This window comes from Cricetulus griseus (assembly GCF_003668045.3).
Source record: "Cricetulus griseus strain 17A/GY chromosome 1 unlocalized genomic scaffold, alternate assembly CriGri-PICRH-1.0 chr1_1, whole genome shotgun sequence".
Lineage (NCBI taxonomy): Eukaryota > Metazoa > Chordata > Mammalia > Rodentia > Cricetidae > Cricetulus > Cricetulus griseus.
In genome coordinates, this window is record NW_023276807.1 from 211,732,977 (window position 1) to 211,760,489 (window position 27,513).

General features: G+C 40.9%; 1 protein-coding gene and 1 long non-coding RNA gene across 5 annotated transcripts in view; one reads left to right on the forward strand and one right to left on the reverse strand.

The window, feature by feature from the left end:
- LOC118239684 overlaps positions 1 to 2,449 on the reverse strand; it is a 3,961-nt gene extending 1,512 nt beyond the window's left edge. The window contains exon 1 of the long non-coding RNA XR_004772513.1: positions 1,672 to 2,449. This is a non-coding gene — a long non-coding RNA (uncharacterized LOC118239684). The remainder of the gene's footprint in view (positions 1 to 1,671) is intronic.
- Mphosph8 (M-phase phosphoprotein 8) overlaps positions 2,410 to 27,513 on the forward strand; it is a 31,283-nt gene continuing 6,179 nt past the window's right edge. Inside the window, exons 1-10 of one of the 4 annotated variants that reach the window (XM_027390502.2) lie at positions 2,410 to 2,727; positions 6,875 to 7,030; positions 9,181 to 10,032; positions 14,262 to 14,361; positions 16,116 to 16,367; positions 20,371 to 20,496; positions 20,575 to 20,663; positions 23,906 to 24,046; positions 24,580 to 24,666; positions 26,721 to 26,875. In XM_027390502.2, coding sequence (XP_027246303.1) covers positions 2,503 to 2,727; positions 6,875 to 7,030; positions 9,181 to 10,032; positions 14,262 to 14,361; positions 16,116 to 16,367; positions 20,371 to 20,496; positions 20,575 to 20,663; positions 23,906 to 24,046; positions 24,580 to 24,666; positions 26,721 to 26,875 — 2,183 coding nt within the window. In that variant the 5' untranslated portion in view covers positions 2,410 to 2,502. Of the gene's footprint in view, positions 2,728 to 2,819; positions 4,053 to 4,283; positions 4,479 to 6,874; positions 7,031 to 9,180; positions 10,033 to 14,261; positions 14,362 to 16,115; positions 16,368 to 20,370; positions 20,497 to 20,574; positions 20,664 to 23,905; positions 24,047 to 24,579; positions 24,667 to 26,720; positions 26,876 to 27,513 lie in introns of those variants that run through there. The other 3 variants (XM_027390504.2, XM_027390503.2, XM_027390505.2) reach the window with 3 other exon arrangements.

Sequence of the window (27,513 nt, forward strand, 5' to 3'; positions counted from 1 at the left end):
TTCTCCACTCTCCAGCCTCAGCCTTTGGAAGGCTGGGATTCTAGGTATGTGATCCTGTTCTAAAATTAATATGTCTCCCTGGTGAGAAATCACTCCACACATTTAGATTTAATAAAGGGAAATAAAAGCTCTTGAATAATAGCATAAATCAGCAGGGCAATGGTGGCACACACCTTTAATCCCAGCATTTGGGAGGCAGAGGCAGGTCTGATCTACAGAGCTAGTTCCAGAATAGCCAGAGCTGTTACACAGAGAAACGCTGTCTCAAAAAACAAACAAAAACAAAAACCCACAAATCTGGCTCTGGATAATACCCAAAGAAAAGCCAGCTGTGAACAATTTTTTTTTTAAATAGCTTATATAACTTTTAAGCTTATGCATACCACCTGTGCTATTATCCTTACATCTCATTCAGGTCCCAGCTCTAGCTCACACTTGGAACAGTTTAAACAGAGACAGGAGACTGCAAGTCTGGCCACCTGGGCAGATGGGAGATTTACACAGCAAGAATACTTGTAGCATAAATTCTAATCTGTAATAATAATAATAATAATAATAATAATAATAACCTGGAGTGAGATATTAGGGGGGAAAGCTGAAATATCAGAGAAGTAAAACAGTCAGTCACTAGTCTTTTTTTTTTTTTTTTACAAGACAGGGTTTCCCTCTCTCTGCCCAGCCATATCCCTTCCTGTCTCCACCTCCCTAGTGCTGGGATTAAAGGTACATCACTCCAAGTGTTGGGATCACCTTGGTGTGAGCTCTGTTTCTCTTTTAAACTGGATCAATTTCTAGTAGCCCAGGGTGTCCTTGAACTAACAGATTCATCTGCCTAGTGCTGGGATTAAACATGTGTGCCACCACTCCTGGCCTCTATGGCTAACTCGTGTGGCTAGCTTTGCCCTCTGATCTTCCGCCAAGCTTTGTTAGATCATAAACAAAGTATCACCACAGACACTGTCAGAATTATTTCTTAAGTACATACACCAATGTTGTTCTTTTCCAGTGATTGTCACCCACGGTCATCTTGCCCACCCGACAGAATCATGCTTCTCCTAATAAGGACACAGGGGACTTAAAGGCAGGCTAGGACTTAATTATAGTCGTGACTCGTGACTCGGGGCTCTGGAACTGAGCTGCCCCTTAGAGGCATTTTTTGTTTGTTTTTTAATAAGGGGAGAGGTTTAATAGCCAGTTGGAAGTCAGGGTTGTCTCCATTTGTTGTGGGAATGGAGCCTAATTGAAGGTAAAACTTAGTGCAAAATCCTTAGCAGAAACTTCCTCAGCAACCCAAAACTTCAATTTTGGCACAAAGATTTCCTTCCTAGAGTTTCTAATACCCCTGGTTATTATACTACTTATCTTCCAGTCACAATGGAGGCAAGTTTATTAGTAAATCCATTATAGCGTCAATATTATTCCTTTCTCTAGCATCAACCCCACACCTCTGATATTTTCAATTTAATAAAAAGCAGGGGAACTTGGGAACATAAAAATGGTCTTGTCTGACGTATCAGGTGTGAATTATCTGGTTAATTACGTGTAGCCCACGAACTGCCAAGCCTGACAACCAGAGTTCTACCCTCGGAACCCACAGGTGGAAGGAAGGAACTGATTTCTGCGAATTGTCCTCTGACCTCCATATGCATGCTAACACACACACTCACTTACTTGGTTACTGGGACCAAACCTCCAACCTTCACCTGGCAGGCAAACGCTGTATCACTGAACTACATTCACATTCCAATAATTTAAGTCTGATGAATTATGTATTATTTGAGACAGCGTCTTGCTGTGTAGGTTGACCTTGAGTTCCCCAAAATCCTCTCTTCATTTCATTGGGCATGTGTGTGGAGGACAGAAGGCAACTTTTCGGAAATTCTCTTGCTCACTACGTGGGTCCCTGGGAATCAAACTCAGGTCCTCATACTGGCTCCCATTCTTTCTTTATCTTTCTTTAAACGTTACTCATTAAAATGAAGCGTCTCTATAGGCTATATTTAATTAACACCCTAGAACAGTTTAGTCAGCCAAACTATACGTAAAAACTCTTGGGCAGCTATTCCGCGCGCAGGCAGGTCTCGTTAGCACGCTTTCCCAGAACCCTCAAGGTCTCCCGCCCAGCGCAGTCGCCTCTCCAGTTAGCCAGCAGCCAGTCTCCTCAGGCAGAGGCCCTTCTCAGCATCTAGAAGACAAGCACTAGCACCGCCCCTCGCACTGTCCTCTGGAGACCCCTTCCGCTCTTCCCCTAGGTAGCGTTCTTCCGTCCTTCCACCCGCCCATCCACTTCCCGTGGGCTCCTTAGGACGCGCGAGGTGGGCGGGCACCTTTTGTGATTGGTTACTACGTGTGTCAATCCGGCACTCGGAGCCCACAATTGGCTGGCTTTGCTCAGGGTCGAGTCACGCCGCAGAAGCGGGTTAAGGCGGAGCGGCATGCGCATGGGGCTGTCTCGCTGTCCGTCTCCGGCGGTTTTCCGCGTCGGTTTGTAGGGCGTTCGCGATGGCGGCGGCGGCGGCGGCTGAGGAAAGCATGAGTATGGCCGCGCTAGCAATGTCAGTCCCGGACAGCACCGTCGGGTCTCCCAGGGCCGAAGGAGAAGGAGTTGGGGTAGCTCGCGAAGAGAAGGACGCCACCACTAAAGGAACGGAGGCCTTTGGGGATAGCGAGGAGGATGGGGACGACGTGTTCGAGGTGGAGAAGATCCTGGACATGAAGTGCGAGGGAGTATGTGGGGGCTGCGCGGCGAGGACGCGACTGGAGAGCCGGGGCGGGGCGGGGACGGTGGGGGCGAATCCGCGTGGGACGCCGAGCTGCCTGGCAGGACGGACGTGTCGGGCGAGCGCAGAGACATCTCGGACAGGACCCTGGCCGGCCGCTTCTGTGGAGGATGGATGCGTAGGGAAGTTTTGAGCGTTGTTTTGGCAGAGGAGATGAAGCAGTGTCAGGTCATGTCGAGAATAGTAGGGTGCCAGACAGCTGGTGAGGGACTTATGTAGCCTTCGACGTTCGGGATATACGGTTAGGGCCATTGCTCTCCGTTTGGAAGGACTGTTGGAAACCATCGCATTAGTCCATTCTCCACACCGTTGTCCCAGTATTTTCTAAAAGTGGAAAATGCCCCGTGGCTTAAATTTAGGAACTCCCATTCGTCCTCACGAAGAAACCCAAATCACACCGAGTGGTTGGGACGGTAAACGTTTCTGAAACCTAGGTGTCATCTCTCTCTCCTCTGCGCGTTTTTGTGATTGTAAGTCAGATTTAGAGTAAGGTTTGAAAGGAAAGGCTTAGCACACCGTACTTAGGCACTTAACATCCTTCTTGCTGGGACTGTTGTTCCCCAGGAGAAATTCTTACTCTCCAAGTCTCGGGGTCCATCTGTTTGTGATGCCTTTCCTTCTTCCCTTTTCCGAGCCCTGCAGAAAATTTGCTTTCTCAGTTGTGCTCTGTGGGGGCCTCTACTTAAGCTATTGCCTTTTCCCCTCTAGATCCTGGGCTCTTTTATTCCGGGATGTGGTTTGTTTTTATTTTTAATGTGCGTTGGTGTTTTGTTCTGCCTGTGGAAGGGAATTGAGCTACCGTGTGGGTGCTGGAAATTGAACCTGGGTCCTCTGGAAAAGCAGCCAATGCTCTTAACCACTGAGCCATCTCTCCAGTCCCATGAGCCATCTCTCCAGTCCCTGCGATGTGGTTTTATTAATGTTTGAGTCACTGATATAGTCCAGTAATATCATTGGCCAGTCTTCTTTTGTAGATAAGTGTCTTGCCTATACGATGTTTTGTTTCTGTTGTATTTTCTGTCGTTTCCTACCTGCCACATGCAGTCTTTCGTCTGTTAATTTTATCAACTGCTGTTTACCATTTACTATGTTGGCTTGATGATAGATTTTTCTCTAAGAGGCCCCTTTTTGTGTTTTGGGGTTTTTTGTTTGTTTGTTTTCTTTTTGAGACAGGGTTTCTCTGTGTAGAAGGCTTTAAAACGCAGAAATCTGCCCGCCTCTGGTTCCTGGATTCTGGGATTAAAGGTGTTTTCCTACACTGCCGGCCTAATGGTACAGAGTTTTTTTGGTTTTGGTTTTGGTTTGGTTTGGTTTTTCAAGACAGGGTTTCTCTGTGGCTTTGGAGGCTGTCCTGGAACTAGCTCTGTAGACAAGGCTGGTCTTGAACTCACAGAGAGATCTGCCTGCCTCTGCCTCCCGAGTGCTGGATTCAAAGGCTTGCGCCACCACTGCCCGGCGGTACAGGTTAAATTTTTAGACTTTATTTTTATTTTATGTGTATGGGTGTTCACCACATGCATGCCCAGAAAAGATAGCATTGGATCCCCTGAAACTGGAGTTACAGATGGTTTTGAGCTGCCACATGGATGCCAGGAATCGGTCCCCAATTTTCTGGAAGAGAAACCAGTTCTCTTAGCCGTGAAGGCTTTGCTTCAGGCTTCGCTCTGTGTCTCCCACTCACACCACCTGTTTTTTGAGGTAGGATCTCTCTCTGAAGCCCTGGCTGACCTAGATCTTGAGACCCTCCTGCAATTATTGACAAAGGAAACTTCTCTTGTCAAGCTTGAGTTAAATAATTGAAATTCAGGGCCATTTTGGAACTAGAAAGAGGGTCAGAGTTCAAATCCCCAGAGCTCAAGTAAAGCTCATTCGTTATCCTGGTGTTCCTGCTAGGAGATGGAGACAGGAGAGGACCTGTTGTACTCTCCGTTGTAGTGCTGTACGGTTTTGAAAGACCAGGCAAGATCCAAGACTGAGTTTGTCCTCTGAGGTTTACCTGCAACTGTGGCAAACTCATACCTACACTGTGCCCCACATATGTGAATTGGCTACATATGGATTCTGGGAACCAAACTAGGATCCTTTGTAAGAACAATATACAGCCTTAATGATTGCTCTAGCTTCTAGCTCCAGTTTTGAGGTAAATTTTTTGAGAATATAATAGCACCATTTCCCCCCTTTCTTTTCTCCCTCCAGACCCTCCTATATAATACTACTTGCTCTCTTTCAAATTTGTGACTTCCATATCTTTAAAAATATCCAAGTTTGGTATGTGGCACACCCTTTAATACCAGCACTCAGGAGACAAGGGCAGGCAGGTGTCTGTGAGTTTGAGGTTATTCTGGTCTACATAGGGAGTTCAGGACAGTCAGAACTACATAGTGAAGACCCTGTCTCAAATAAATAAATTTAAAACTCCTGTGAGTTTCAGCTGAGCTACTGATTACTTCTTTGATCTTAAGTGCTTATTCTATTTGTAGTCTTCAGATTCAACTATAGAATGAGTTATAGTACCTACTTCATAGGCTGTTGTAAAGATTTAAGCTACTGAAATATTTAGACAGTGTGTGACATTTTGCAAAGCATTTTGTGAGCCCTGCATTATTAGATCTGTTTGAGCTACATGCCTATTTTGTGTATGTGTTTTTTTTTTCTCTTAGATTTTTATTTTTTGTGTGTGTTTTGCCTGAGTATATGTATGTGCTCCACTTGTGTGCCTTGTGTTTAGAGAGGTCAGAAAAGTGTGTTGGATCCTCTAAGATTGGAATTACAGGCAGTTGTGGGCCTCCATGTTGGTGCTGGGAATCAAACCTAGGTCCAGGTCCTCTGCAAGAACAGTAAGTGCATATGCTTGCTTTTTCCTTTTTTATGAGAAGAAGCTCTCACAATGTAGCCCGGGATGGCCTGAAATTTACTATGAAACATAGACTTGCCTCAGACTCTACATCTGTTTCCTCTGCTGCTTCTCAAAGGGTTGTGTGTGTGTGTGTGCCACCATACTCAGCAGCAAACCTTACTTGCTTTTATTTTACAAGATTTATCATTTATTTTATGTGTATGTGGAGACCAGAATAAATAGGGCAGCAAATTCCCTGGAACTGCTGGCAGGAGTGAGCTGCTGATGACAGTGAGCTGCCTTTTGGTGCTGGTAACCAGATTCTAGTCTTGAAAAGAGCAAGAGCAGCAAAGTGCTGAATCTGAAGACTACAGATAGAATAAGCACTTAAGATCAAACTGTTAAGCTATGTCTCCAGCTCCCAGCTGCCATTTTGTTGTGAGTCAGTCTGGGGCTCTTAACTCAGGTATATGCCAGAAGCACCTTTACCTGCTAAGCCATCTTGCTGCTCCCAACCTCCTCTTAAAATGTCACCGATCTCCTCTTTGAGGATTTATTAACATTGTCAAAGAAGTACAAGTGTACCACTGCTTTATCATCGTTTTTAAATTCTAAACACTGTTGCTTATAATCTTCAGTTACTAAAAATCATTGTTGAGTGACTTGCCTTTTATTTTTCATTGCTATAAAATAAGTATACATTGCTTTATAATTTATTTTTATTTATTTATTTATTTTGGTTTTTTGAGACAGGGTTTCTCTGTGTAGCCCTGGCTGTCCTAGAACTCACTCTTTAGACCATGCTGGCCTTGAATTCAAAGAGATCCATCCACCTCTGCTGAGATTAATCCCCCTTCTGGGATTAAAGGCATGAGCCAACACAACCTGGCTAAGTCTTTGTTTTTTGTTGTTGTTGTTGTTTTTTGTTTTTTAAGACAGGCTTTGGAGGCTGTCCTGGAACTAGCTCTTGTAGACCAGGCTGGTCTCGAACTCACAGAGATCCACCTGCCTCTGCCTCCCGAGTGCTGGGATTAAAGGCATGAGCCACCACTGCCTGAAAAGTTTTTGTTTCTTAAAAAAAAAAGTTAATGGAAGTTGTTTTTTTCTTAAGCTACTGTGGGCCTCAAATGATGAATAGTCATACTAAATAAGATGTTAATTTTCATTTTGATGCAGTTTTCAAGTTCTCATATTCTTAGCAGTTGAATGGTTTTGAAATTTTAATCGGCAATACATCCATTTTTAATTTGTACTACAGGGTAAGAACCTTTATAAAGTTCGATGGAAAGGATATACGTCTGATGATGATACCTGGGAGCCTGAGATTCATCTGGAGGACTGTAAAGAAGTTCTTCTTGAATTTAGGAAGAAAGTTGCCGAGAACAAAGCTAAAGCAATCAAGAAAGATATTCAGGTATCAAGTTTTATCTTATACTTTTTTGGTTTGATGCTCGTAATTTTGTTTATAGACAATATGTATAGTAAATAATTTATGAAAAAATATGATGTTCACTATTTCTATTGTGAATTCCATGTTACTGATTTGACCTCACAGACTGCTTCTGCTGATTTTGCTCAACTTTTCCTTTTCCAACCTGTAATTGTATTTGCCAGACAAGTGTAGTTTTTGTGTTGTGTTAGCTTACACTGTAATGAAATACCATCTGTTGTAATTTAAAAAGTGGTGCCAGAGAGAAAAAACGCCATGCCGCCATGTGACAGAGTTCACATGAAGAGGTTTTTTTATTGGGGGAAGGGAATGGAAAGGAGGGGGAGGGAAGAGACCAACCTCTGGGGACAAGAGGAGCAAAAGAGGAAAGGGGGGTAGCATGGGACACACAGAGAGAGAGAGAGAGAGAGAGAGAAGGTGGGGGAGGGAGGAGAGAGGGGAAGAGAGGGATAGAGGGGAGGTTGGCAAGGTCCACCTTTTAAAAGGGAATGTAGTGAATGTGCACAGGTGCACTTAGTGGCTGCAGCTGAGGACATATCCTGTCAGGAACCTAAGGGCAAGCCAGTACAGATGCCTGAATAGTAACACTTACCATAACTTAAAAATAAGATTATTTTGCCTTACAGTTGTAGAAGTGTTAGCTTACCTCTGTGGATGTCTGAGGTGTTAGTTTACCTCTGTGGATGTCTCTGATTCGGAGCACCAAAGTACCGTAAGCTCCCTGTTTTCATAAGCTAGGAAGCATAGAAGAAACTAGGGTCCCCAATCCTCTTTGGTGTCATGTTACCTCCCTACGAGTTTACCACCTCCCATTAGTGCCTCCCCAGGGACCAAGCCTCTAACACATGGACCTTTGGGGTACATTCAGCATTTAAATTATAGTAGACATGAATGTTAGCTAATAAGATGGGGCATATTTGTAATTCCAATACTTGGGACAGTTGGGAAAGTCAAGGCCAGCCAGGGCTGTATAATGTGACCCCAGCTCAAGGACAAAAGAGAAGGATGTATTCAATGGTTCAGCACCTGCCTGGCATGTGTCAGGCCCTGGATTCAAGCACCAGCATCATGTTGAGGAGCAGGAGTGATAAACATAAAAGTGAAGGAACACAAAGACATATCATAATTTCATATTTGCCTATAATGTGAACAACTATTCATTATATGTAGAGATTATTGCCATAAATTTTTGCTTATTTTATTCTAATTCACAATATTCTTAGATAATTCATATGTTCATATTTAGTCTGTCTTTAACCTTTTCTGCTAGTTAAAGAATTCTTTCTTTTTTTGGTTTTTCAAGACAGGCTTTCTATGTTTAGCTCTGGCTGTCCTAGAACTCACTTTGTTGACCAGGCTGGCCTTGAACTCAGAGATCTGCCTGCCTCTGAATCCCGAATGCTGGGATTAAAGAAAGGCATATACCACTGTGCCTGGCTAAATATTATTATTCTTAAGTTTCTTTTTAGAATAGAAAACCATTTCAGTAGGAACTATTTAAGATCATATAACACAAATCAATCAAATCAGTAAGATTCCTGTGTAGTTAGTGTGCTTGCTCCATTTAACTGAAATATAACAAGTTTAAGAACTTTGGTGGAGACTGATAGTTGAGCAGATAAGGGTGCTTGCTGAGAACTCAGTCCTCCCGTGGTAGAAGGAAAGAACAAGATTCTTCAGGTGGTCCTCTGACTTCTACATGTATACTGCAGCCTTCATGCATATGCACGCATGTTCACACAAAAGAAATCTTTTAAAAAGTCAATTACAGTCCATCATATATGAAGCTATTAATTTTAACTCATGTTTCAATTTGATGACTTGAAAGTACTAACATTTTTCTTCTTGTGTCTCCTTTTTATATTTTTGGTTGTGTGCCTAGCCTTTAACGGCTGAGCCATCTCTCCAGCCCTTGTGTCTCCTTTTTAAATTGACATTTATCACCTCCAAGTCCTGTTTGCTAAGTCAGAAATATAAGTGATACACACATTGAATTTAGGTAATTTAAAGAAGTCAAATCTGCTTTAAAAATGTTTTCATTAGATTTCATTAGTACTGCCTCTCAAAACCCTTGAAATTATGTTAATGGTTTTAGCTTTTTTTGTATTTTATAGAGACTGTCTTTAAGCAATGACATATTTGAAGCAGACTTTGATAGTGACCAGCAAAGTGACACAAAAGAAGATACTTCACCGAGGAAGAAAAAGAAAAAAATAAAGTGCAAAGAAGAGAAAAGTCCAGATGATCTGAAAAAAAAAAAAGCAAAATTGGGAAAACTAAAAGATAAGTTCAAGTCAGAGCTGGAAAGCACCTCTGAAAATTTAGGTTTTGATATAAGGACAAAGAAAAGAATTTTGGAAGCCAAGGAAGAATTAAAGGACTCCAAAAAGCTCAAAAAGGATGAAATAAAGGAAAACAAGGAGTTAAAGAAAGCTAAAAGAGCTGAAATAAGAGATTTAAAGTTTAAAATAAGAGAAGATATCAAAGACAACCGAAAAACAAAGAAAGAGAGGTCTATTGAATGTCCACTGGAGTTTGAGTCACCTGTACCTAATGAGTCCCTCTCCCCAGAGGATGATGGGGAAGACTTTGTTTCTGACAACAAAGAAGAGAAGCAGAAGATAAGAACGGTAAAAGATAAGGCAGGACAGGATACAGTGCAAGAGGGTATTTTTGAGAAACATTTGGATGACCTTGTAAGTACTGACGAGGATGCTGGGGCCCGAGTTAGAAGGAAGAAGAAAAAGCCAAGGATATTTGATGAAACAAAAGAAATCAAGAAGCTAGAGAACATGGACACCTTTTTAGAAAGGAAGATGATACCTAAAAAGCAAAGATACCAAGACAAGAGCAGAAATAACCTAGAGTTAAGTAGGTTACCATCACCTATGTCTATCCAGGCTCCGAAAAGTTCGAGGCTGAGTGGGGAAGAGAAGGGCCTAAGATCCTCTGACTCGGCAGAGGAGGTAAGGGTAGTAGAGAACTTGTAGAGTACAAAAATAATTGGTACAGATTACTACTGGGTATTGTATGGTCAGAAACTTTCAGACTAGAGTAAAGTGTAATTCCTCAGGTAATTATTGAATGTGGTGTCACTGAGGACAGCTGCATGTGCTCAGATCCTCAGGCACTCAAACCCAAAGTTTATATCTTAGTTTTAGCCTTTTTTTTTCCTTTTTTTGGGGGGGTGTGGTGGTAGGAGGTGGGTTTTGTTGGTTTGGTTTGGTTTTTGGTTTCTTTGAGACAGGGTTTCTCTGTTTAACAGCCTTGCTGGCCTGGAACTCACTCAGTAGATCAGGCTGGCCTCCAACTCACAGAGATCTGCCTGCCTCTGCCTGCTGAGTGCTGGGATTAAAGGCGTGTGCCACTACTGCCTGGCATCACTTTATTTTCTTTTACCAAACATGACAAAAATTTTTTTTATAGAGGTATTCAGATGTTGTGTAGCATTTGTATAGACAAACCTATTAGCTTCAGTTTACTTAATTTCATTTTGGGGTGTGTGTATGTGTTCTCTTTTAAAAATATTTGAGGGGGCTAGAGAGATGGCTCTGTGGTTAAGAGTACTGGCTACTCTTCCAAAAGGCCCTGGTTCAGTTCCCAGCACTCACAACTGTAACTCCCAAGCTAGAGTTACAAGCAATTGTGAGCCACCAGAATATGCGGATGCTGGGGACTGAGCTGTGGTCTTGTAAGAGCAGTGAGCAGTCTTAACCACGGAGTCATCTCTCCATGTATGTTTTTCACAGTTATTTTAAGTACAGAAAGAAAAAAAAGTACACAGCACATTATTATTACAAGCTTTTCAATTATTAAAAAATATATATATTTTGCTGGGAAGCCGGTACTGCATGCCTTTGATTCCAGCACTCAGGAGAGGCATGTGAATCTCTCAGCTTGGTCTACTGAGCATGCTCCAAGACTGCCTCCAAAGTTACAGAGAAACCAAAACAAACAAATAAATTATATTTTATCCCAATATTGTAATAATTTACTTTTATATTGTTGGTTTTTTTTTTAAGATTTATTATGTATAATATATGCCCCCATATATGCCTGCACACCAGAAGAGGGCACCATGTGGTTGCTGGGAATTGAACTCAGGACTTCTGGAAGAGCAATCAGTGCTTCTTAACCACTGAGCCATCTCTCCAGCCCCTTACTTTTATGTTTTTAAGTAGAAGTTTTCAAAATAATGAAAATATCTGTCAAGAACCATTTTAGCCAGGCATTGGTGGCTCACGCCTTTAATCCCAGCACTTGGGAGGCAGAGGCAGGCCCGTCTCCAGAGCGAGTGCCAGGATAGGCTCCAAAGCTACACAGAGAAACCCTGTCTCAAAAAACCAAAAAAAAAAAAAAAAACCTTTTAAAAAGATGTTTCTTTTCATTATTCTTGGTTTTGATAATTTATCTTAATCATTTTAAAGGGAGGGGAAACTATTTCTTTTCCCACTCTTTGAGACAAAATGTAACATCTCTTGGCTGTTCTGGAACTTGCTCTGTAGTATAGGTTGCTGCTGAGGTCTGGCGATAGTGGCGCACGCCTTTTAATCCCAGCACTCGGGAGGCAGAGGCAGGTGGATCTCTGTGAGTTTGAGACCAGCCTGGTCTACAAGAGCTAGTTCCAGGACAGCCTCCAAAGCCACAGAGAAACCCTGTCTCGAAAATCCAAAAAAAGAAAAAAAGAATCGCCTGCCTCTGCTTCTGCTTCCCAAGAGCTGGGATTAAAGGCATGCACTACACCGCCTTTTTCCATGCTTGATCCTTACATATAAAGTAGATAATACAAATCATAAATTTACTTCAAAAAACAATCTCTGGTATTCATATACTTTTAGCATTTAGTATATAAATTAACACACTAATGAATATGCTTATTTTAATATAAAAATTTAAATCTTGGTTGAATATTTGATACTGCAGGATGCATTTTTGGGGGAATTGATTCTTATCTTGATTTTATAATTGTTGATGAGGAAGATCTCCCCTTACACAAATATGTAATACGAAATAGCAAATAATTTAGGGCCATTTCAGAACTGTTTTTTTGAAGTTCTGATCTCAAGCCAGAAGATTAGATTATGAAACAAGGTGTAAGGCTGGTCTAGAATGAGCTGGCTGCAAGGCTGAGGATGACCTTCTTTGAACTGATTCTCTTTCATCCTCCATTGTAGGCATGTATATTATTGCCAGTTTATGTAACACTGGGGCTTGAACCAAGGTCATTGTGCATGCTAGGCAAGCACTCTCAACTGAACGATTATAAGAACAGATGTTTTTACAGTAAAATCATAGATAGAATTGAGTATAAAAATCTTGCAGGATTGACATTGTGTGGTGGTGCATTTGAGCTTGAGCTAATTTTTGGTTGTTGAACATTTAGAAATGTGTTTTTGTTGTAAAATTTCTTGCTCCCCTGGCATTTGCATTAAGTGACGGCATAATTGAAGCTGTGGTCTATAGTGAGATAGTAAGTCCTGTTTGCAGGTACATATCTGTAACCTGAGAACTTGGGGAGCTGAAGCAGAGGGATTGGGAATTTGACACCAGCCTGGGCTATATTATAGCAAGACTCTGTCTGGAGAAACTTTAAAGAATTATTTGTGGTAGTATTATCCTTAGTTTAAAAAACAACAACAACAACAACAAAACTGTTAAGATTGTCTAGCCATGGGCTGGAGAGATGGCTCAGCAATTAAGAGCACTGGCTCTTAATTGGCACTGGCACTCTCAGAGGTCCTGAGTTCAATTCCCAGCAACTACATGGTGGCTCACAACCATCCCTTATGAGATCTGGTGCTGTCTTCTGACATACAGGCATACATGCAGATAGAACACTGTATATAATAATAAATAAATACATCTTTTAAAAAAATTTTTTTCTAGCCATGAGGAAAATGGTTCAGAAAGTACTGGGGACTGTAATAGTCAATTGAAATATAAGGTCTGTACCAGAAGGAAAACTTCAGAAAATGTGATAGTGAAAACAAACATACTTACATACAATGCAAATAAAGCAAAAGCGTTATCTGTAATGCTTACCAAGAAACAGGGGAATGTAGAGAAATGAAGGAGTTATGGTTGCTTAATGAAAGTGGGATTTTTGGGCTGGAGAGATGGCTCAGAGGTTAAGAGCACCGGCTGCTCTTCCAGAGGTCCTGAGTTCAATTCTCAGCAACCACATGGTGGCTCACAACCATCCCTTATGAGATCAAGTGCCCTCTTCTGGTGTGCAGATATACATGGAAGCAGAATGTTGTACATAATAAATAAATAAAATCTTTAAAAAAAAAAAAAGTGGGATTTTTTTTTTTTTTTAGTTTTATTTTTAGGAATATTTTGTCTACGTTGTGTGTGTGTGTGTGTGCCTGCAAAGTCCAGAAAGGGGCATCAAATCCCCTGTAACTGGAGTTAATTCATGGGTGCTGGGAACTGAATCCAGGTCCTTTATAAGAGCACCAAATGCCGTTAACCTCCAAACCATCGCTGCAACCCAAGGTGAAGGTTTTTTTTGGTTGGTTGGTTGGTTTTTTTTTTTTTTTTTTTTTTTTGGTTTCGGCTTTTCAAGACACTGTTTCTCTGAGTAGCAGCCCTGGTTGTCCTGGAACTCGCTCTGTAGACCAGATTGGTTTCGAACTCATAGAGATCCACCTGCCTCTGCATCCTGAGTGCTGGGATTAAAGGCATGTGCCACCACTTCCTGGTTGAGGTTTTTTATAGAGTTTGATTTTGTAGCAATTTAGTTTTTATTATACAAAAGAATGGATATTACAATGACATTTTCATACATGTATATAGTGAACTTTGATCATATTCATGGTTTTTTTTTGTTTTTTGTTTGTTAATTTATTTGAGGCTAGGTCTTGCTACATAAACCAAGCTGGTCTTGAATTCATGTAGATCCCAGCCTCCCTAATGCTGGGAATAAAGGTTTTCATTGCCATGCTATGCTCAAACATTTTAAATAATAAATTCTTAAAATGGGGAAATGGGTATTAGGTTTTGAGTTTGATTTTGTTACCATGTCTGAATCTTGATTTGAGGAGCAGTGGAGAAAAATTGAATAATCAGCAACAATGTGTTCAAGTGTTTGTAGACAGACATGATGCTTGAATATTTTGGTTTGTAAATAAATATACAGTATTCAAATTTTTTATCTATTCTTGTTTTGGGTTTTGTATTCATCTTTCCCTAGGAGAAAGACACCAAAAAAAATGAATCCAAAGAAAAATACCAGAAAAAGTATGATTTGGACAAAGAAGAAAAATGCCGAAAAGAGCCAAAGGGATTAAAATGTAAGTGTAAAAAGAAATTATTAATTGCTGGATGGTGTTGGTGCAGGCCTTTGATACCAGCACACAAGAGGCAGATGGATCTCTGTGCATTCAAGGCCAGCCTGGTCTACAAAGCTACATAGAGAAACCCTGCCCCGAAAAACAACAAACAAACAAACAAATAAATAAATGTTGAGCGTTCCCTTCCCTGGAATATTTGAAACAAATTTTTCTGATTTTTCATTTAGTTTTCCAGTGTTTTTGTGTCTAACATGAAATTAAGAGTGAAATTTTCTACTTGTGGCTTCATATTGATACTCATATTTAATTTGGGGCATTGGGGAGTTCTCTATTGTTTGGTGTATATGTATGTGGTATAGGCAGGTGTGTGGGCGTTTGCCCTGTGCACTCAAGAGGCCAGAGGAGGACATGGGGTTACTGCTGTTACTTTCCACCTTACCTACCCTTGAGCCAGGGTCTACCTTCACTGGGTCTGGGGGTGAGTTGCCAGTCAGCAAGCCCTGGCAATCCACTTGTCCACACCCCACATAGTCCTAGAGTTTCAGTCACTCACAGCATGTCTGGCTTTTTTATTTGGGGGATTTGAACTCCAATCTCATGATTACACAACAGGCCTTCTTAAATGCTGTACCATTTCTTCAGCTTTCCTGACTTCAGGTGTGTTGGTTTTTTTTGACGCTGGTCTCAAACTTAACAGAGCCCTGCCTACCTGTCTCTGCATCTGGGATTAAAGAGGTACACTGCCATACCTGGCCAGCAACACACCTTTTCCTCCTCAGGTTGGAGGTGGAACTGAAGGTCTTATTCATGCTAAGCAAGTGCTTACTTAGCTGCATCTCTCCAGTTGTAAAAGTAGATTTTATCATGGCAGTAGTAATGCCATGTATCTTAGTGGCTCATACATAAAGTAACATAAGGACTACATCTATTTGTTGGAGAGTCAGATACTCTCAAATTATATCTGAGCAAGATATCCAGGGTGAATGCTGCTGATTAGGTGTTCTGAACTCTTCTGTGGTTGCGATAAAGGACTACTGAAGGAAGGAATCTTAGTGATGCTAGTCACACCCCACCTTTCCTCCTGACAAAGGCCTGTGCTGAATGGGGAAAAGAGCGTGGTGTTGAGAGCACTGACCATGTACCTGATAAAGCTACCAAATTCCTCCAGCTTTGAACTAAAAAAGAAATGGGAGAAAAACTGATTAGATTAGTGGGGGAGTGTGTTTAGCATGCAGGGTCCTGGGTTCTATCCTGAGTACCAAAAATGGATGTGGGGTGTGGTAGGAAAAAAATACATAAAGCAATTTGGAAGGGCTAAGTGCTGGTTACATAGTTTTTTTGCTAGAAGGGATATTGGAAACCAGACAGTACTCCACATACATAAAATAAATAGTAGTTTCTCTTAAGGCCAAAGTAAAATGCACTTGAAATTGGTGTAAAAGATGAAGGATCTGGTCTGGTGCAGTGTTGAAGTGTTTCCAGAATGCACAGGGAAATCCTCCCTTCCACCCCCAAGAAAAAGCTACTCAAGCAGATTGAATATACCTTTGTCACAGCTTTCTGGATACTGAGTAGTCAGTCAAAAGACTGATTAAAATGATTTTATGACTTTGATAGTAAATCTTTGCCTTATAACAATGCAAGTATTAGTAAAACTACAGAAAACATGTTTATTCAGTATGAATAGATTTTCTTTTGATTGTAACATAAATTTGCAAGTTACAGTTAACCATGGACTTTAATATTTGCACTAGCATTTAAAGAAATCAGAAGTGCATTTGATTTATTTAAAAAAACAGAAGACAAAAATGATGTTCTTGAGAATAATTGGAAAAGAGAAGAAGTACCCTTGGATTGTAAAACTACAGATGATCCCAAAAACAAGGACAAGTGTTCACTTAAAGACAGAAGAAATACTAGAGATGAGACTGACACATGGGCGTACATTGCTGCAGAAGGCGATCAGGAAGTTTCAGACAGTGTGTGCCAAACAGATGAGAATTCTGGTGAGTTTGCTTGGCATTGCATTGTTGAATAAAGTGGCTTTGGAGTGCTGTGTGCCCCCTATTGTCTACTCTTCTCTCAGAATATAGTAAAGATTTCATTTGGGTCTGAATAACTTTTAATATTGAAGATTCAGATCATTCTTTGTCATCTAAATGCATATTTTCTAAGTTCTTGTAATACACTTACTATATTTTTATTTTCCAGCTTAATTTTTTATCTGAGATGCATTCCAAAAATGATCAGATAAAAACTATGCATGGTGACACAAGCCTTCAGTAGATAGTGGCAAGAGGACTGAGAATTCAAGGTTATCCCTCAGTTACATAGGGAGTTTGAGGACATGTAGCTGTGCACTCAGGATCCTCTTATCTCTACCCCTAAGTGTTAGAACAGTAGATGATGTGCTTCAAATTCCTAATCCTATGTTAGCCTCCCAAGTTTATCACCATTCCTATAGCTTCCAAACAACATTTAATACCTAAAAGATTGCTAAGAATATTTTAAGAGATAATAGCTTAAGATCTGTATGGAGAAAATTGTAAAATATCTCTTGGAAGTCACTAAAATCTGCTTGCCCAGCTTATGTGAAGACCTGGGTTTGATCTCTAGCACTGCAAGGAAGCTATTAAAAGGTTTGCCATTTTTATTAATAGAAAAACATTTACTTCAGGCTTTATAGCCTTCATCTAGTTAGAATCAAACCTCCTAGCACTGGCTAGAAATCTAGCTCAGTGACAAAGTTTAGGGCCCTAGTTTACATCCTCAACACTACAAAAACAATAATTTTCTAAAAAAAAAGCCAGCTGGTGGTGGGTGCCACGCCTTTAATCCCAGCACTCAGGAGGCAGAGGCAGGTGGATCTCTATGAATTTGAGGACAGCCTGGTCTATAGGAGCTAGTTCCAGGACAGCTTCCAAAAGCCACAGAGAAACCCTTTCTAGAAAAACAAACAAACAAACAAAAAGATTTATGTGGAAGACTCAAGCCAAATCCAATTATGTCAGTATTGATCAAAGTCTGTAGCCGTTGAGCTGGAGACATGGTTGCTCCTGCAGAGGACTCAGGTTCAATTCCCAGCAACCACTTGACTGCTCACAACCATCAGTAACTCCAGTTCCATGGGATCTTACACCTTCTGGCCTCTGATGGTATTACATGCATGTGACAGACATACATTCAAGCAAAATGGGCGTGCGCGCGCGTGAGTGTGTGTGTGTGTGTGTGTGTGTGTGTGTGTGTGTGTACGTGTATGTACGTATATACATACATACATACATATTGGCATTAGGAAGATTCTATTAGTACAACAGAATCTTCAGTCAGACTCATGCATAGCTGTGTTGTGGAGAAAAGGGGACAGACATTACAGACTTATGCTGATAGAACAAACAAGCTCTTGGTCACTCTTTCAGGATAATAGATTATCCACAAACACAAACTCTTGAGAAATCAAATTCTTACTAGAATAGGGAGACTTTAAATGCTGGTAGTCATGGGGCTAAGTTCTGATCTTGGGTTAGGGGAAGACTGTGAAAACACCATGCACACAGTCATTTACCACTGCACATGTGTGCAAGCCAGGGGACAGCTTCTAGGAGTGGTGTTTCTCCTTCCACCATGGGGTTAGGGACAGAACTCAGGTGGCTTGCTAAGCAACTGGCTTATCTGCTGAGCCATCTTATTATCTCCAAAGACTTTTTTAAAAAGTATTTTTATGTGTATGGGTGTTTTGCCTTCATGTATGTCTGTGCATCATGTGTGACTGGAGTTCCAGGAAGTTATGGGTTACAATGTGGATGCCAGGAATCAAAATCCTCTGAAGAAGCATCCGCCAACGCTTTTAACTGCTGATCCATCTCTCCAGTCCTCAAGATTCTTAATACAAAAGAAAAAGAGATGCCAACAAAATGGTTCAGCAAGTAAATTGCTTGTCATCAAGCCTGATAACCTGAGTTTGGTGTCCAGGGCTTGCATTATAAAGGAGAACACAGACTGATGACTTCTACTCTGTGCTATGGCATGTGTCCTTCACTCACTCCCTCACCCCAAAAAGTGTAAAAATTGTTATAAGGGTAATGTATTAAAGTCATCAAAGCTGTCATTTAAGAGGGTTAGGATAGATTGTCACCACCTAATCTACAAAGGGTATGATCAATTCAGATTCTGACCTAGACTCCCAATGTAGATAGCACCATAAATAGCAGCCAGGTATGGTTGCACATGGATTGTTGTTTATCTTCAGTGTGCATTAGTTATTTGGTATTATATCTCAAGGTTTGTTTTCTCTTTGTTTTTGTTTTTCAAAACAGGGTTTCTCTGTGTTAACCTGGCTGTTTGGAATTCACAGATCTGCCTGCCGCTGCCTCCCAAGTGCTGTGATTAGAGGTGTATGGTACAGCTGCCTGGCTTATCTCTTTATTAAAAATAGAGAAAGTTAAGTCTTTAGGTCCAGAAGTAGCTTTGAGCATGGGGTAGAAATGAGAAGTGTTTAGATGAACTGAGCCACAGCGTAAGCTAAGTAACTGCTGTAGCCAAGCTCTCGTAATTACAGTAAGCTGATAGTGTTAAGTTTGGCTTCCATGGACCTTCATCTATCCTGTTCAGTTTCTCCCACTGCAGTGACTGACATTCCTTCCTATGATAGGAATAAAGGATTCTGTTGTGGACTGAGAGCTGACTGTGTACTGAAACTAGGCCTCTCACTTTGTGTTGTGTCTGATAATTCTCAAAGCTACTTTAAGCCTATCCTAGCTGGGACTTGTTCCCTTACACAGGTTAGTGTAATTGTGAAGTAAATTAATTGTTATGAATATGTTATAAAGATGAGCTTGTAATATCAGCTGCTCTATGTATAACCACTGCTCCTTATTCAGAATCATTTGATTTGCTCAAAGCTATGCAGCTGGGATACAGAACCAAAAGGTTATCTTTCTAACCTGTATAAAGTTGATTTTTAAGGGGAAAAGAAATCCTATTCTTTTGTTTGTTTGTTTGTTTGGGTTTGTTTGTTTGGTTGGTTGGTTGGTTTTTGGTTTTTCAGACAGGGTTTCTCTGTGTAGCGTTGGAGCCTATCCTGGCATTCGCTCTGGAGATCAGGCTGGTCTCGAACTCACAGAGATCCGCCTGCCTCTGCCTCCCAAAGAAATCCTATTCTTGCCATCAAATATTTTGCATCTTTTTGTTTTGTTTTGTTTTGTTTTGTTTTCCTTGTCTTTTTTTCCTTAAAGACAATGTCTTGCTATATTGCTCTGACTTGCCTAGAACTCACTGTAGACTAGGTTAGCCTCAAACCTGTGGCAATCCTACTTTTGCCTCCTGAATATGGGATTATTAAGTATTTGGTACCATACCTGGCTAGCTGGGTTTTGTTGTTTCTTGACAGTCTGACACTGAAGCCCAGGTTAAGCTTACCATAGATGGTCCTACTGCCTGAGCCTCTTAAGTGCTGGGATTCTAGGTATGAGACACCAGTCTGTGCTCTGGCTTTCATTTTATTAAAGTAACATGTAGAGTATGCAGATCAGGCATGTATTACAGTGTAAGGGTTGAACATGTGCATTCTAGTATTTGGGAGTCTGAAGACCATTAGCTGTGGGAATAGACACTCAGTAGACATGAGATGCGGCCTAGTTGCCCTGTAGGACCATTTGGTTTATAGTAGGAAGGGAAACATCATAGCAGTGATTTGTATTTGCTATTTTAGATTTGTTTGTTTGTTTGCCTTTAATCCCAGCACTGGAGAGGCAGATGCAGGTAGATCTCTTGAGTTTGAAGCCATCCTAGTCTGTAGAGTTCCAGGACAGCCAGGCTACAAAGAGAAACCCTGTTTAGACCCCCCACCCCCAGTAAAATGAATAATAAATAACATTTAGATGCAGTATACATAAAAGTTTGTTTAAAATGTGACAAGTTTAATAATCAGTCTTGCGGTTTTGTGAGTTTTTCTTGTGCTTTTTAATAGTACTGCATAAGATGTGTTAATGATGCCTTTATGTATTCCAGATGGCCGGCAACAGATTTTGAGTTTGGGCATGGATCTGCAGTTGGAGTGGATGAAATTAGAAGATTTTCAAAAGCATCTTGATGGGGAAGATGAGACCTTTACCACAACAAATACAATTCCAAGTAGTGAGTAATTTGCAAATTATTTGGCTCTTCCAGAAATCTAGATTTATAAAATCTAATGCACTTTTCTTTTCATTATAGATTTGTTGAGGGATGCTGTGAAAAATGGAGATTATATTGCTGTGAAGGTTGCCCTGAATTCAAATGAAGAATACAACTTAGATCAAGAGGTACTATGTTTTGGGAGTGTGGGCTCTCGCAAAGAAGCATGGAAAATAGTTCTGGCATGATATGGTAGTTCAGTTATTTTCATAGAAAAATAAATACGTGGACCACTACAGACTTGTATAAATTTACATTAGAATCCCTGAAATTCTGGCCCTCTAAAATGACTGGTTTAAGTAGTATATTAATTACTTTTTTTTTTTTTTTTTTTTTTTTTTTTTTTTTTTTTTTTGCTTTTCAAAACAGGGTTTCTCTGTTTACCAGTGAAACTCATTCTGTAAACTAAGTTGGCCTCAAACTTAGAGATCTGACAATCATACCAACGTGTGTAAGCTTTTGTTTTTGTTTTTACATGGAAGCATATTAGAGTTTTTTCTTCCCCCTCTGGTTTTTAGGTGAGACCTGAATTGTGTGGAGAATTTTTTTTCTTTTCCTTTTTCTTTTTTTGGTTTTTTGAGACAGGGCTTCTCTGTAGCTTTGGAGGCTGTCCTGGAACTAGTTCTTGTAGACCAGGCTGGTCTCGAACTTACAGAGATCTGCCTGCCTCTGCCTCCTGAGTGCTGGGACTAAAGGTGTGGGCCACTACTGTCCGTTGAGAATTTTTTTCTTTTTCTTCTTTTGAAATAGTCTCATTATACTAGCCTTGAACTTGTGATAATTGTCTTGCCTAAGTTTTGCACGTACACCTGCCTAAAACACATTTATATAGGTACATCTATTGATGTATTTTATGACTTTTAAGTGTCTCATCTTTAGACAGAGATTGTATGATTATAGTCTAATAAGGATTTTTGCTTTAATAGAATGTTTTTAATTTTTAAAACCTTTTTTTTAACAATTTTTTAATTTTTTTTTTATTCAACACAGGGTTCTCTGTGTAACTAGTAGTCCAGGCAGTCCTCAAACTCACAGAGATCTTTGTGCCTCTGCTTCCCAAGTTCTGGTATTAAAAGTGTGTACCACCACCACCCAACCTTACTAACAATTTTTTATTGATTTTCTTTTGGGGGAGGGATCTTTTAAAATTTTTTTAATCTTTATTTGTTGGTGGGGGAAGTGTATGTATAGGTAGCCTTCAGTCACTTAAAAGGATTTTTTGGGGGGTGGGGGAGCCAGGGCCATGTAGACAGGCTATATAACCAATACCTTATCCTCCTACCTTTACCTCCTGAATGGTGTGAGTGACAACACTCACTTAGTGGAATTCTTTACTTGATCATTTTAAATAGTGCTTTGGATTTTATAGGTAGAGAACTGATCATCTGCTCAAAATTTGCCATTCTTTTTATATCAAGAAAACTTGGCAGCCTGGTCTACAGAGTGAGTTACAGGACAGCCAAGGCTACACAGAGAAACCCTGTCTCGCAAAACCAAAAACACACACACCCAAAAAAAAAAAGAAAGAAAACTTTATAGAATTTATTACAGTGAGTTTGTTTAATTTTTGAAAAGGTTTATTTATATTTTTTATATATATGGGTGTTTTGTCTGCATGTATGCCTGTACACCAAAAGAGGGTATCAGATCCCCGGGGATTACAGTTATAGATAGTTGTTAGATGCTGTCTGGGTGCTGGGGATTGCACTCAAGATCTCAGAAAGAGCAGCCAATGCATCTGCTTACTGAGGCATCTCTCCAGGCCTTATTCAATTTTCATGTGTGTGGCTGTGCATCATGTGCATATAGGAGCCTGCAGAGCTACAAGAGGAGTCAGATAGTTGTGAGTTGCCATGTGGATGCTAGAAATTGAAATGAGTCTTCCATAAGAGCAACAAGTGCTCTTAACCACTGAGCCATCTCTGTAGCCCCTTAATCTCTGCCCCCACTAAAATTTAATGTGTATGTAGTTCAGGTTGGCTACAAACTTGGAGAATTCCTTCTGCCTCTGCCTTCCAAGTGCATGAGCCACTATACTTGCTTGCTTATACTGGGTGGTTGTAAAATTTAATGGCAACATTTATTTTAATTTTTTGAAACAGGATCTCACTGTATATCTCTCACAGGCCTGAAACTCAGAGGTCCACTTGCCTCTGCCTTGAGAGTTGGTATTAAAGGTGCACCACCATGCCTGATAGCAGCCTTTATCTTTCTAAAATTCTAGGGGGGTGGCTTAATGTGTAAAAGGCTTGTTGCCATTAAGTGTGAGGACCTGAGTTTGAATCCCCAGAATAAACATAAAGCCAGGTTCAGTAGCTTGCATCTGTGATCCCAGTGCTCCTAAGGCAGAATAGGAGGTAGAGACTGGAGAAATTCTACTGTATGCAGTAGTGCACAAGAACCAGCCTTGCTCTTAATGAGGTGAAAGGCAAGGGCCTAGTTTGGCCTCTGATCTCTACCTATACACAATCCTTGTGCCCACACATGTCATGCACATCACATACACACACATTGTTAAAATTCTAGGGCTGCGAATAAGGCTCAGTCAGATAAGAGCTTGCCACACAAGCATGAAGGACCTGAGTGTGAATTCCTGACACATACATAAAGAACTGGGTCATCAGCACCTATCTGGGAGGTATAGATAGGTATATCTCTTGGGCTTGCTGGCCAGTCAGTGTAGCTGAATTAATGAGTTTTGAATTTGATGAGAAACCTTATTTCAAAAAAGTAAGGTGGAGAGGGGCTGGAGAGAGAGCTCAGTGATTGAGTGTATTTGTAGAGAACTGCATTTCAGTTCTCAGCACATAGGTGGCTTACAATAGCTTGTAACTACAGTTCCAGTGGATCTGATGTCTTCTGGACTTATATGCACATACCCCAGCAGAGATACACAGACATAATACATAATTAAAAATAATAAAAACGAGCTGGGTATTGGTGGTGCACACCCTTAATCCCAGCACTCGGGAGGCAGAGACAGGCGGATCTCTATGAGTTCGAGGCCAGCCTAGTCTACAGAGTCAGTTCCAGGACAGGCTCCAAAACAATACAGAGAGACCGTGTCTCAAAAAACCAAAATAATAATAATAATAAAAACAAACCTTAAAAAATTAAGGTGGCAAGCATTTGAAGAAAACAATGGCCTCTATATGCATGTGCATGAATATACACACACACCTCCCCCCTGTGCACATGTACAAAAAGTCTGAAAGATTATCTGTTAGGCTATTTTAGTAAGCATCCTAACCTAAGTGGATGTTTAAATCAATGTACATTAGTGATTTCTCATTGAAATGTCTTGACATCAGAGACTTGCTTTTAAAATGTTTCTGATGAAAGCCTACATGGTTTCTCAATGAACGCACAGGATTCTAGTGGGATGACACTGGTGATGTTGGCTGCAGCCGGGGGGCAGGATGACCTTCTGAGACTCCTTATCACCAAAGGTGCAAAAGTGAATGGGCGCCAGAAGAACGGGACTACAGCCCTTATTCATGCCGCTGAGAAGGTTTGAGACTTGACTGCATGAAGAGACACTGAGAATCTGGTTTTTTCAGTGATATACAATGGTCATGTTATGTAGCCTTACTTTGTGGTTCAGTGGGTCTGTGACATGTGAATTAATTTTGCTATTAGCAGTACTTTGTATTCAGATTTAAAATGTGATTTATCTATGTAGTAATTTATAATGAGTTCAATCTCTAGTTACAATGACAGTTTTATTTCAACCTTAAGTGATTTAGAGGACTTGCATGTAGAATTCTCACATGGAAGCCAGGAAGTAGACTTCAATGGCACTTGGTAACAAATCAGTGAGCAGACCAGGCTCAGAGTAGGTGGGCGTCTGTGGCCTTACAGTGAAGAGTCAGGGAGATGGTGGCCAGTCTCCTGCAGGGATGAGTTTTTATTTTGCTTTTTTTTTTTTTTTTTTTTTTTTTTTTTTTTTTTTCTGATTTCAAAACATCTAGAAGATAGGTCTGTCTTTTAAAGAATTCTTGGAATTAAATTTGTTTCTTGTTTTGTTTTTTTTTTTTTAAATAGAACTTTTTAACCACTGTGGCTATTCTTTTGGAAGCTGGAGCTTTTGTAAATGTCCAGCAAAGCAATGGTGAGACTGCACTCATGAAAGTAAGTCTTCAGTTTCACACTGGGTATTCATGTTGGCACTGCAGAGTGGGAAAAGCATAGGAACAAGGCAGTCCCTGGAATTTAGCAACTCCCATGTAGTAGATGTGAATCAGCAGAGCAGTAAAATGATGTGCTGGAATAAGTGATGTACTAGAATAAGCTCAGTTTAAGGGCTCCAGCAACAGTCATGGGGTGGAGGCAGTAAGTATTGAGTCAGCAGAAGAAATGCATTGGCAGGAGTCGGGAACAGAAGGGACTATAGGTGTTTGAGTGAGAAACTCTGCTAGAAGCAGAAGGTACTGGAAAGAGGTAGACAGATCCAGGATTGTACAGTGTAATTTATTAGAGATTTACAGATAGGTGTCTTGGGTAGTCTCTAGACAAGTGAATTCTGATTCCCCAAGACAGAAGGAAGAGTTTGTCTGCTAAGCTAGACAGGCTTTTCCTAGAAGCAATTACTATGTCCAGTGCCAGTTAGGAAACTGATATCAAGGTCCATACATACTCAGCTGAATCTAGCTGGAATTGGGCAATATGGCTACCAAAGGTGCCTTGTAGTCACATGAAAGTGTGCCCAACATCCATCTTCACAAGTTTAGAGGCCTGGGATGGAAAGGAATATGGTGTGCTCTCATTATTTTGTATTTGGCCAATCCACCTCCTTTGGAATTGTGGCTTGCAGATACCTTTTGAAGATTGTTAAGTCTTTCTGCTGCTCCCAGCCACCCTGCTTGTACCCTTCTTTGAGTGGTAGGTTGTGTGTGCCTCCTTCCTCTACAGTGGTTCCAGGTTTCTGGTTCCTAGTGCTGCTAAGACTTAGCAGATCCAGGTGTCCATAGGCGACTCTGTCTTAGCTCTTCCCTGGGGTACAGCTTTGCCTAAGCTGTGATCTTACTCTGTGATTTTACTCTGTCAGATATGAGCAGTCAGTTGGATTGCAGTACCACCCCAGACTTGTCCTGAACTCTGTGTTCTAATAACCCCGGCTCTTCCTTTCTCTTGGGCCTCCTGTCAGACTCTTTTTGGTTTTTCAAGACAGGGTTTCTCTGTCTTGCTTTGGAGGTTGTCCTAGAACTTGCTCTGTAGACCAGGCTGGCCTCAAATCACAGAGATCCGCCTGCCTCTGCCTCCCAAGTGCTGGGGTTAAAGGCATGCACGGCCGCCACCCAGCCGTAAATAATCCTTTTAGTCATGAGTCTGAGCTTATGTCTCTAGTCTTTGTTTGGTATCTATCTGTTACTAGCACGTATGTGGACCAAAGAGTACTGTCTCACTGAGAAAGGCACATGCACCTCAGTAGAAGAAAGAGCACAGGAAGGGGAGCACAGTGTGTCTTACAGGACCATACAGGATTGGGAGTATTCCTGAGGGTACTTGGGAAATTAAGATTAAGGGGTGGGTTAGTTCAGTAGGGAGATGGATTCAGGAAAAGACAGTTGTTTCAGATTTAGGGAGGTTCCTGAGGTAAGTGAAGTAAATTAGTCAAGTGAGCAATTCTTGGCTAGAGAGATGGCTCAGTAGTTAAGAGCACTGGCTACTCTTCCAAAGGTCCTGAGTTCAATTCCCAGCATCCACATGGTGGCTCACAACCATCTATAATGAAATGTTGTGCCCTCTTCTGGCATTTTAAATCTTTCAAAATAAGCAAGCAATTCTCCAGGGCTTTAGAGGTTGAATTTGCAGAACATGGTAACAGGTGATAGCTGATTTTCTTGAGTTAGGGAGCTCTAGCAGCCAAAGGCAAGTAGGAACTGGGTATCATGTGAGAAGGCACCTTTGAAAGGCAAAACGGGCTTCTGGGAAAGGTGGAGTGGGACTGTAGCCGAAAGTCTAGAGAGCCTGGAGAAAAGAATTATCTCAGGGCATTTGTCCTGGGGACTGCTTCTCCTTGCCAAAGACTTGTTGCTAATGCTGGCTGAGACCTGGCCCATGCCTTCCTTCCCTTTCTTTCCTGCATTATGCTTTGCCAGACATGTGTGGCAAAAACTACCCACACCAAGTGAAGTTACTATGGTTTACAATGAAAAAATTGTCACTCCTCTTTTCTGACTTAGGCTTGTAAAAGAGGAAATTCGGACATTGTGCGCCTTGTGATTGAATGTGGAGCTGACTGCAACATTTTGTCAAAGCACCAAAATAGTGCATTGTACTTTGCAAAACAGTGTAATAATGTGCTTGTGTACGAACTGCTGAAGAGCCATTTGGAAACGTAAGTGTTAGGTGAATGTGCCCTGGGGTTAAGTCTGAATGAGATAACAGCTGTGTATTTGGAGTACTTTGTGGAGGAAAATGTTCTAAAGAGTTATCTTGTTGGTCTAGCAGCCAAATTATTAGGTGCATATTTGTGCAGGTTACTATGGAGCCATACAATGTTAAATCTAGGACTGGAAGAGTAGCTCAGTAAAGTGCTTACCTAGTATGTGCAAGCTCTGGGTTCAGTCCTCAGACCAAGCATGGTGGCACATGCCTGCAGTAGCAGCTTTTAGGAGGCTAGGGCTACATAGTTAGTTCATGACCAGCCTAGACTGTAAGACTCTTCCTTTAAAAAGTTAAATCTACTCTTAATCTGGCTAATATTAATTTTCTGTATTCTTTGTGTGTGCGCACACATGTGGAGACCAGAGATTGACATCTGTGTCTTTCTCAACGGCTCTCTACCTTATTCAAGTGCATTTATTTTTTAAGTGCATTCTGAACCATATTTTGTTATAAGTTTCTGTCTTTGTCATTGAAGAATTCATTTGATGGGCTGGGGTGTGGTTCTATGGTAGCGCTTTTGCCCAGCATATGCTAAAGCCTGCAATTCCATTGTCAGTACCACATAAAAACAAAATTATTTGGCAACAC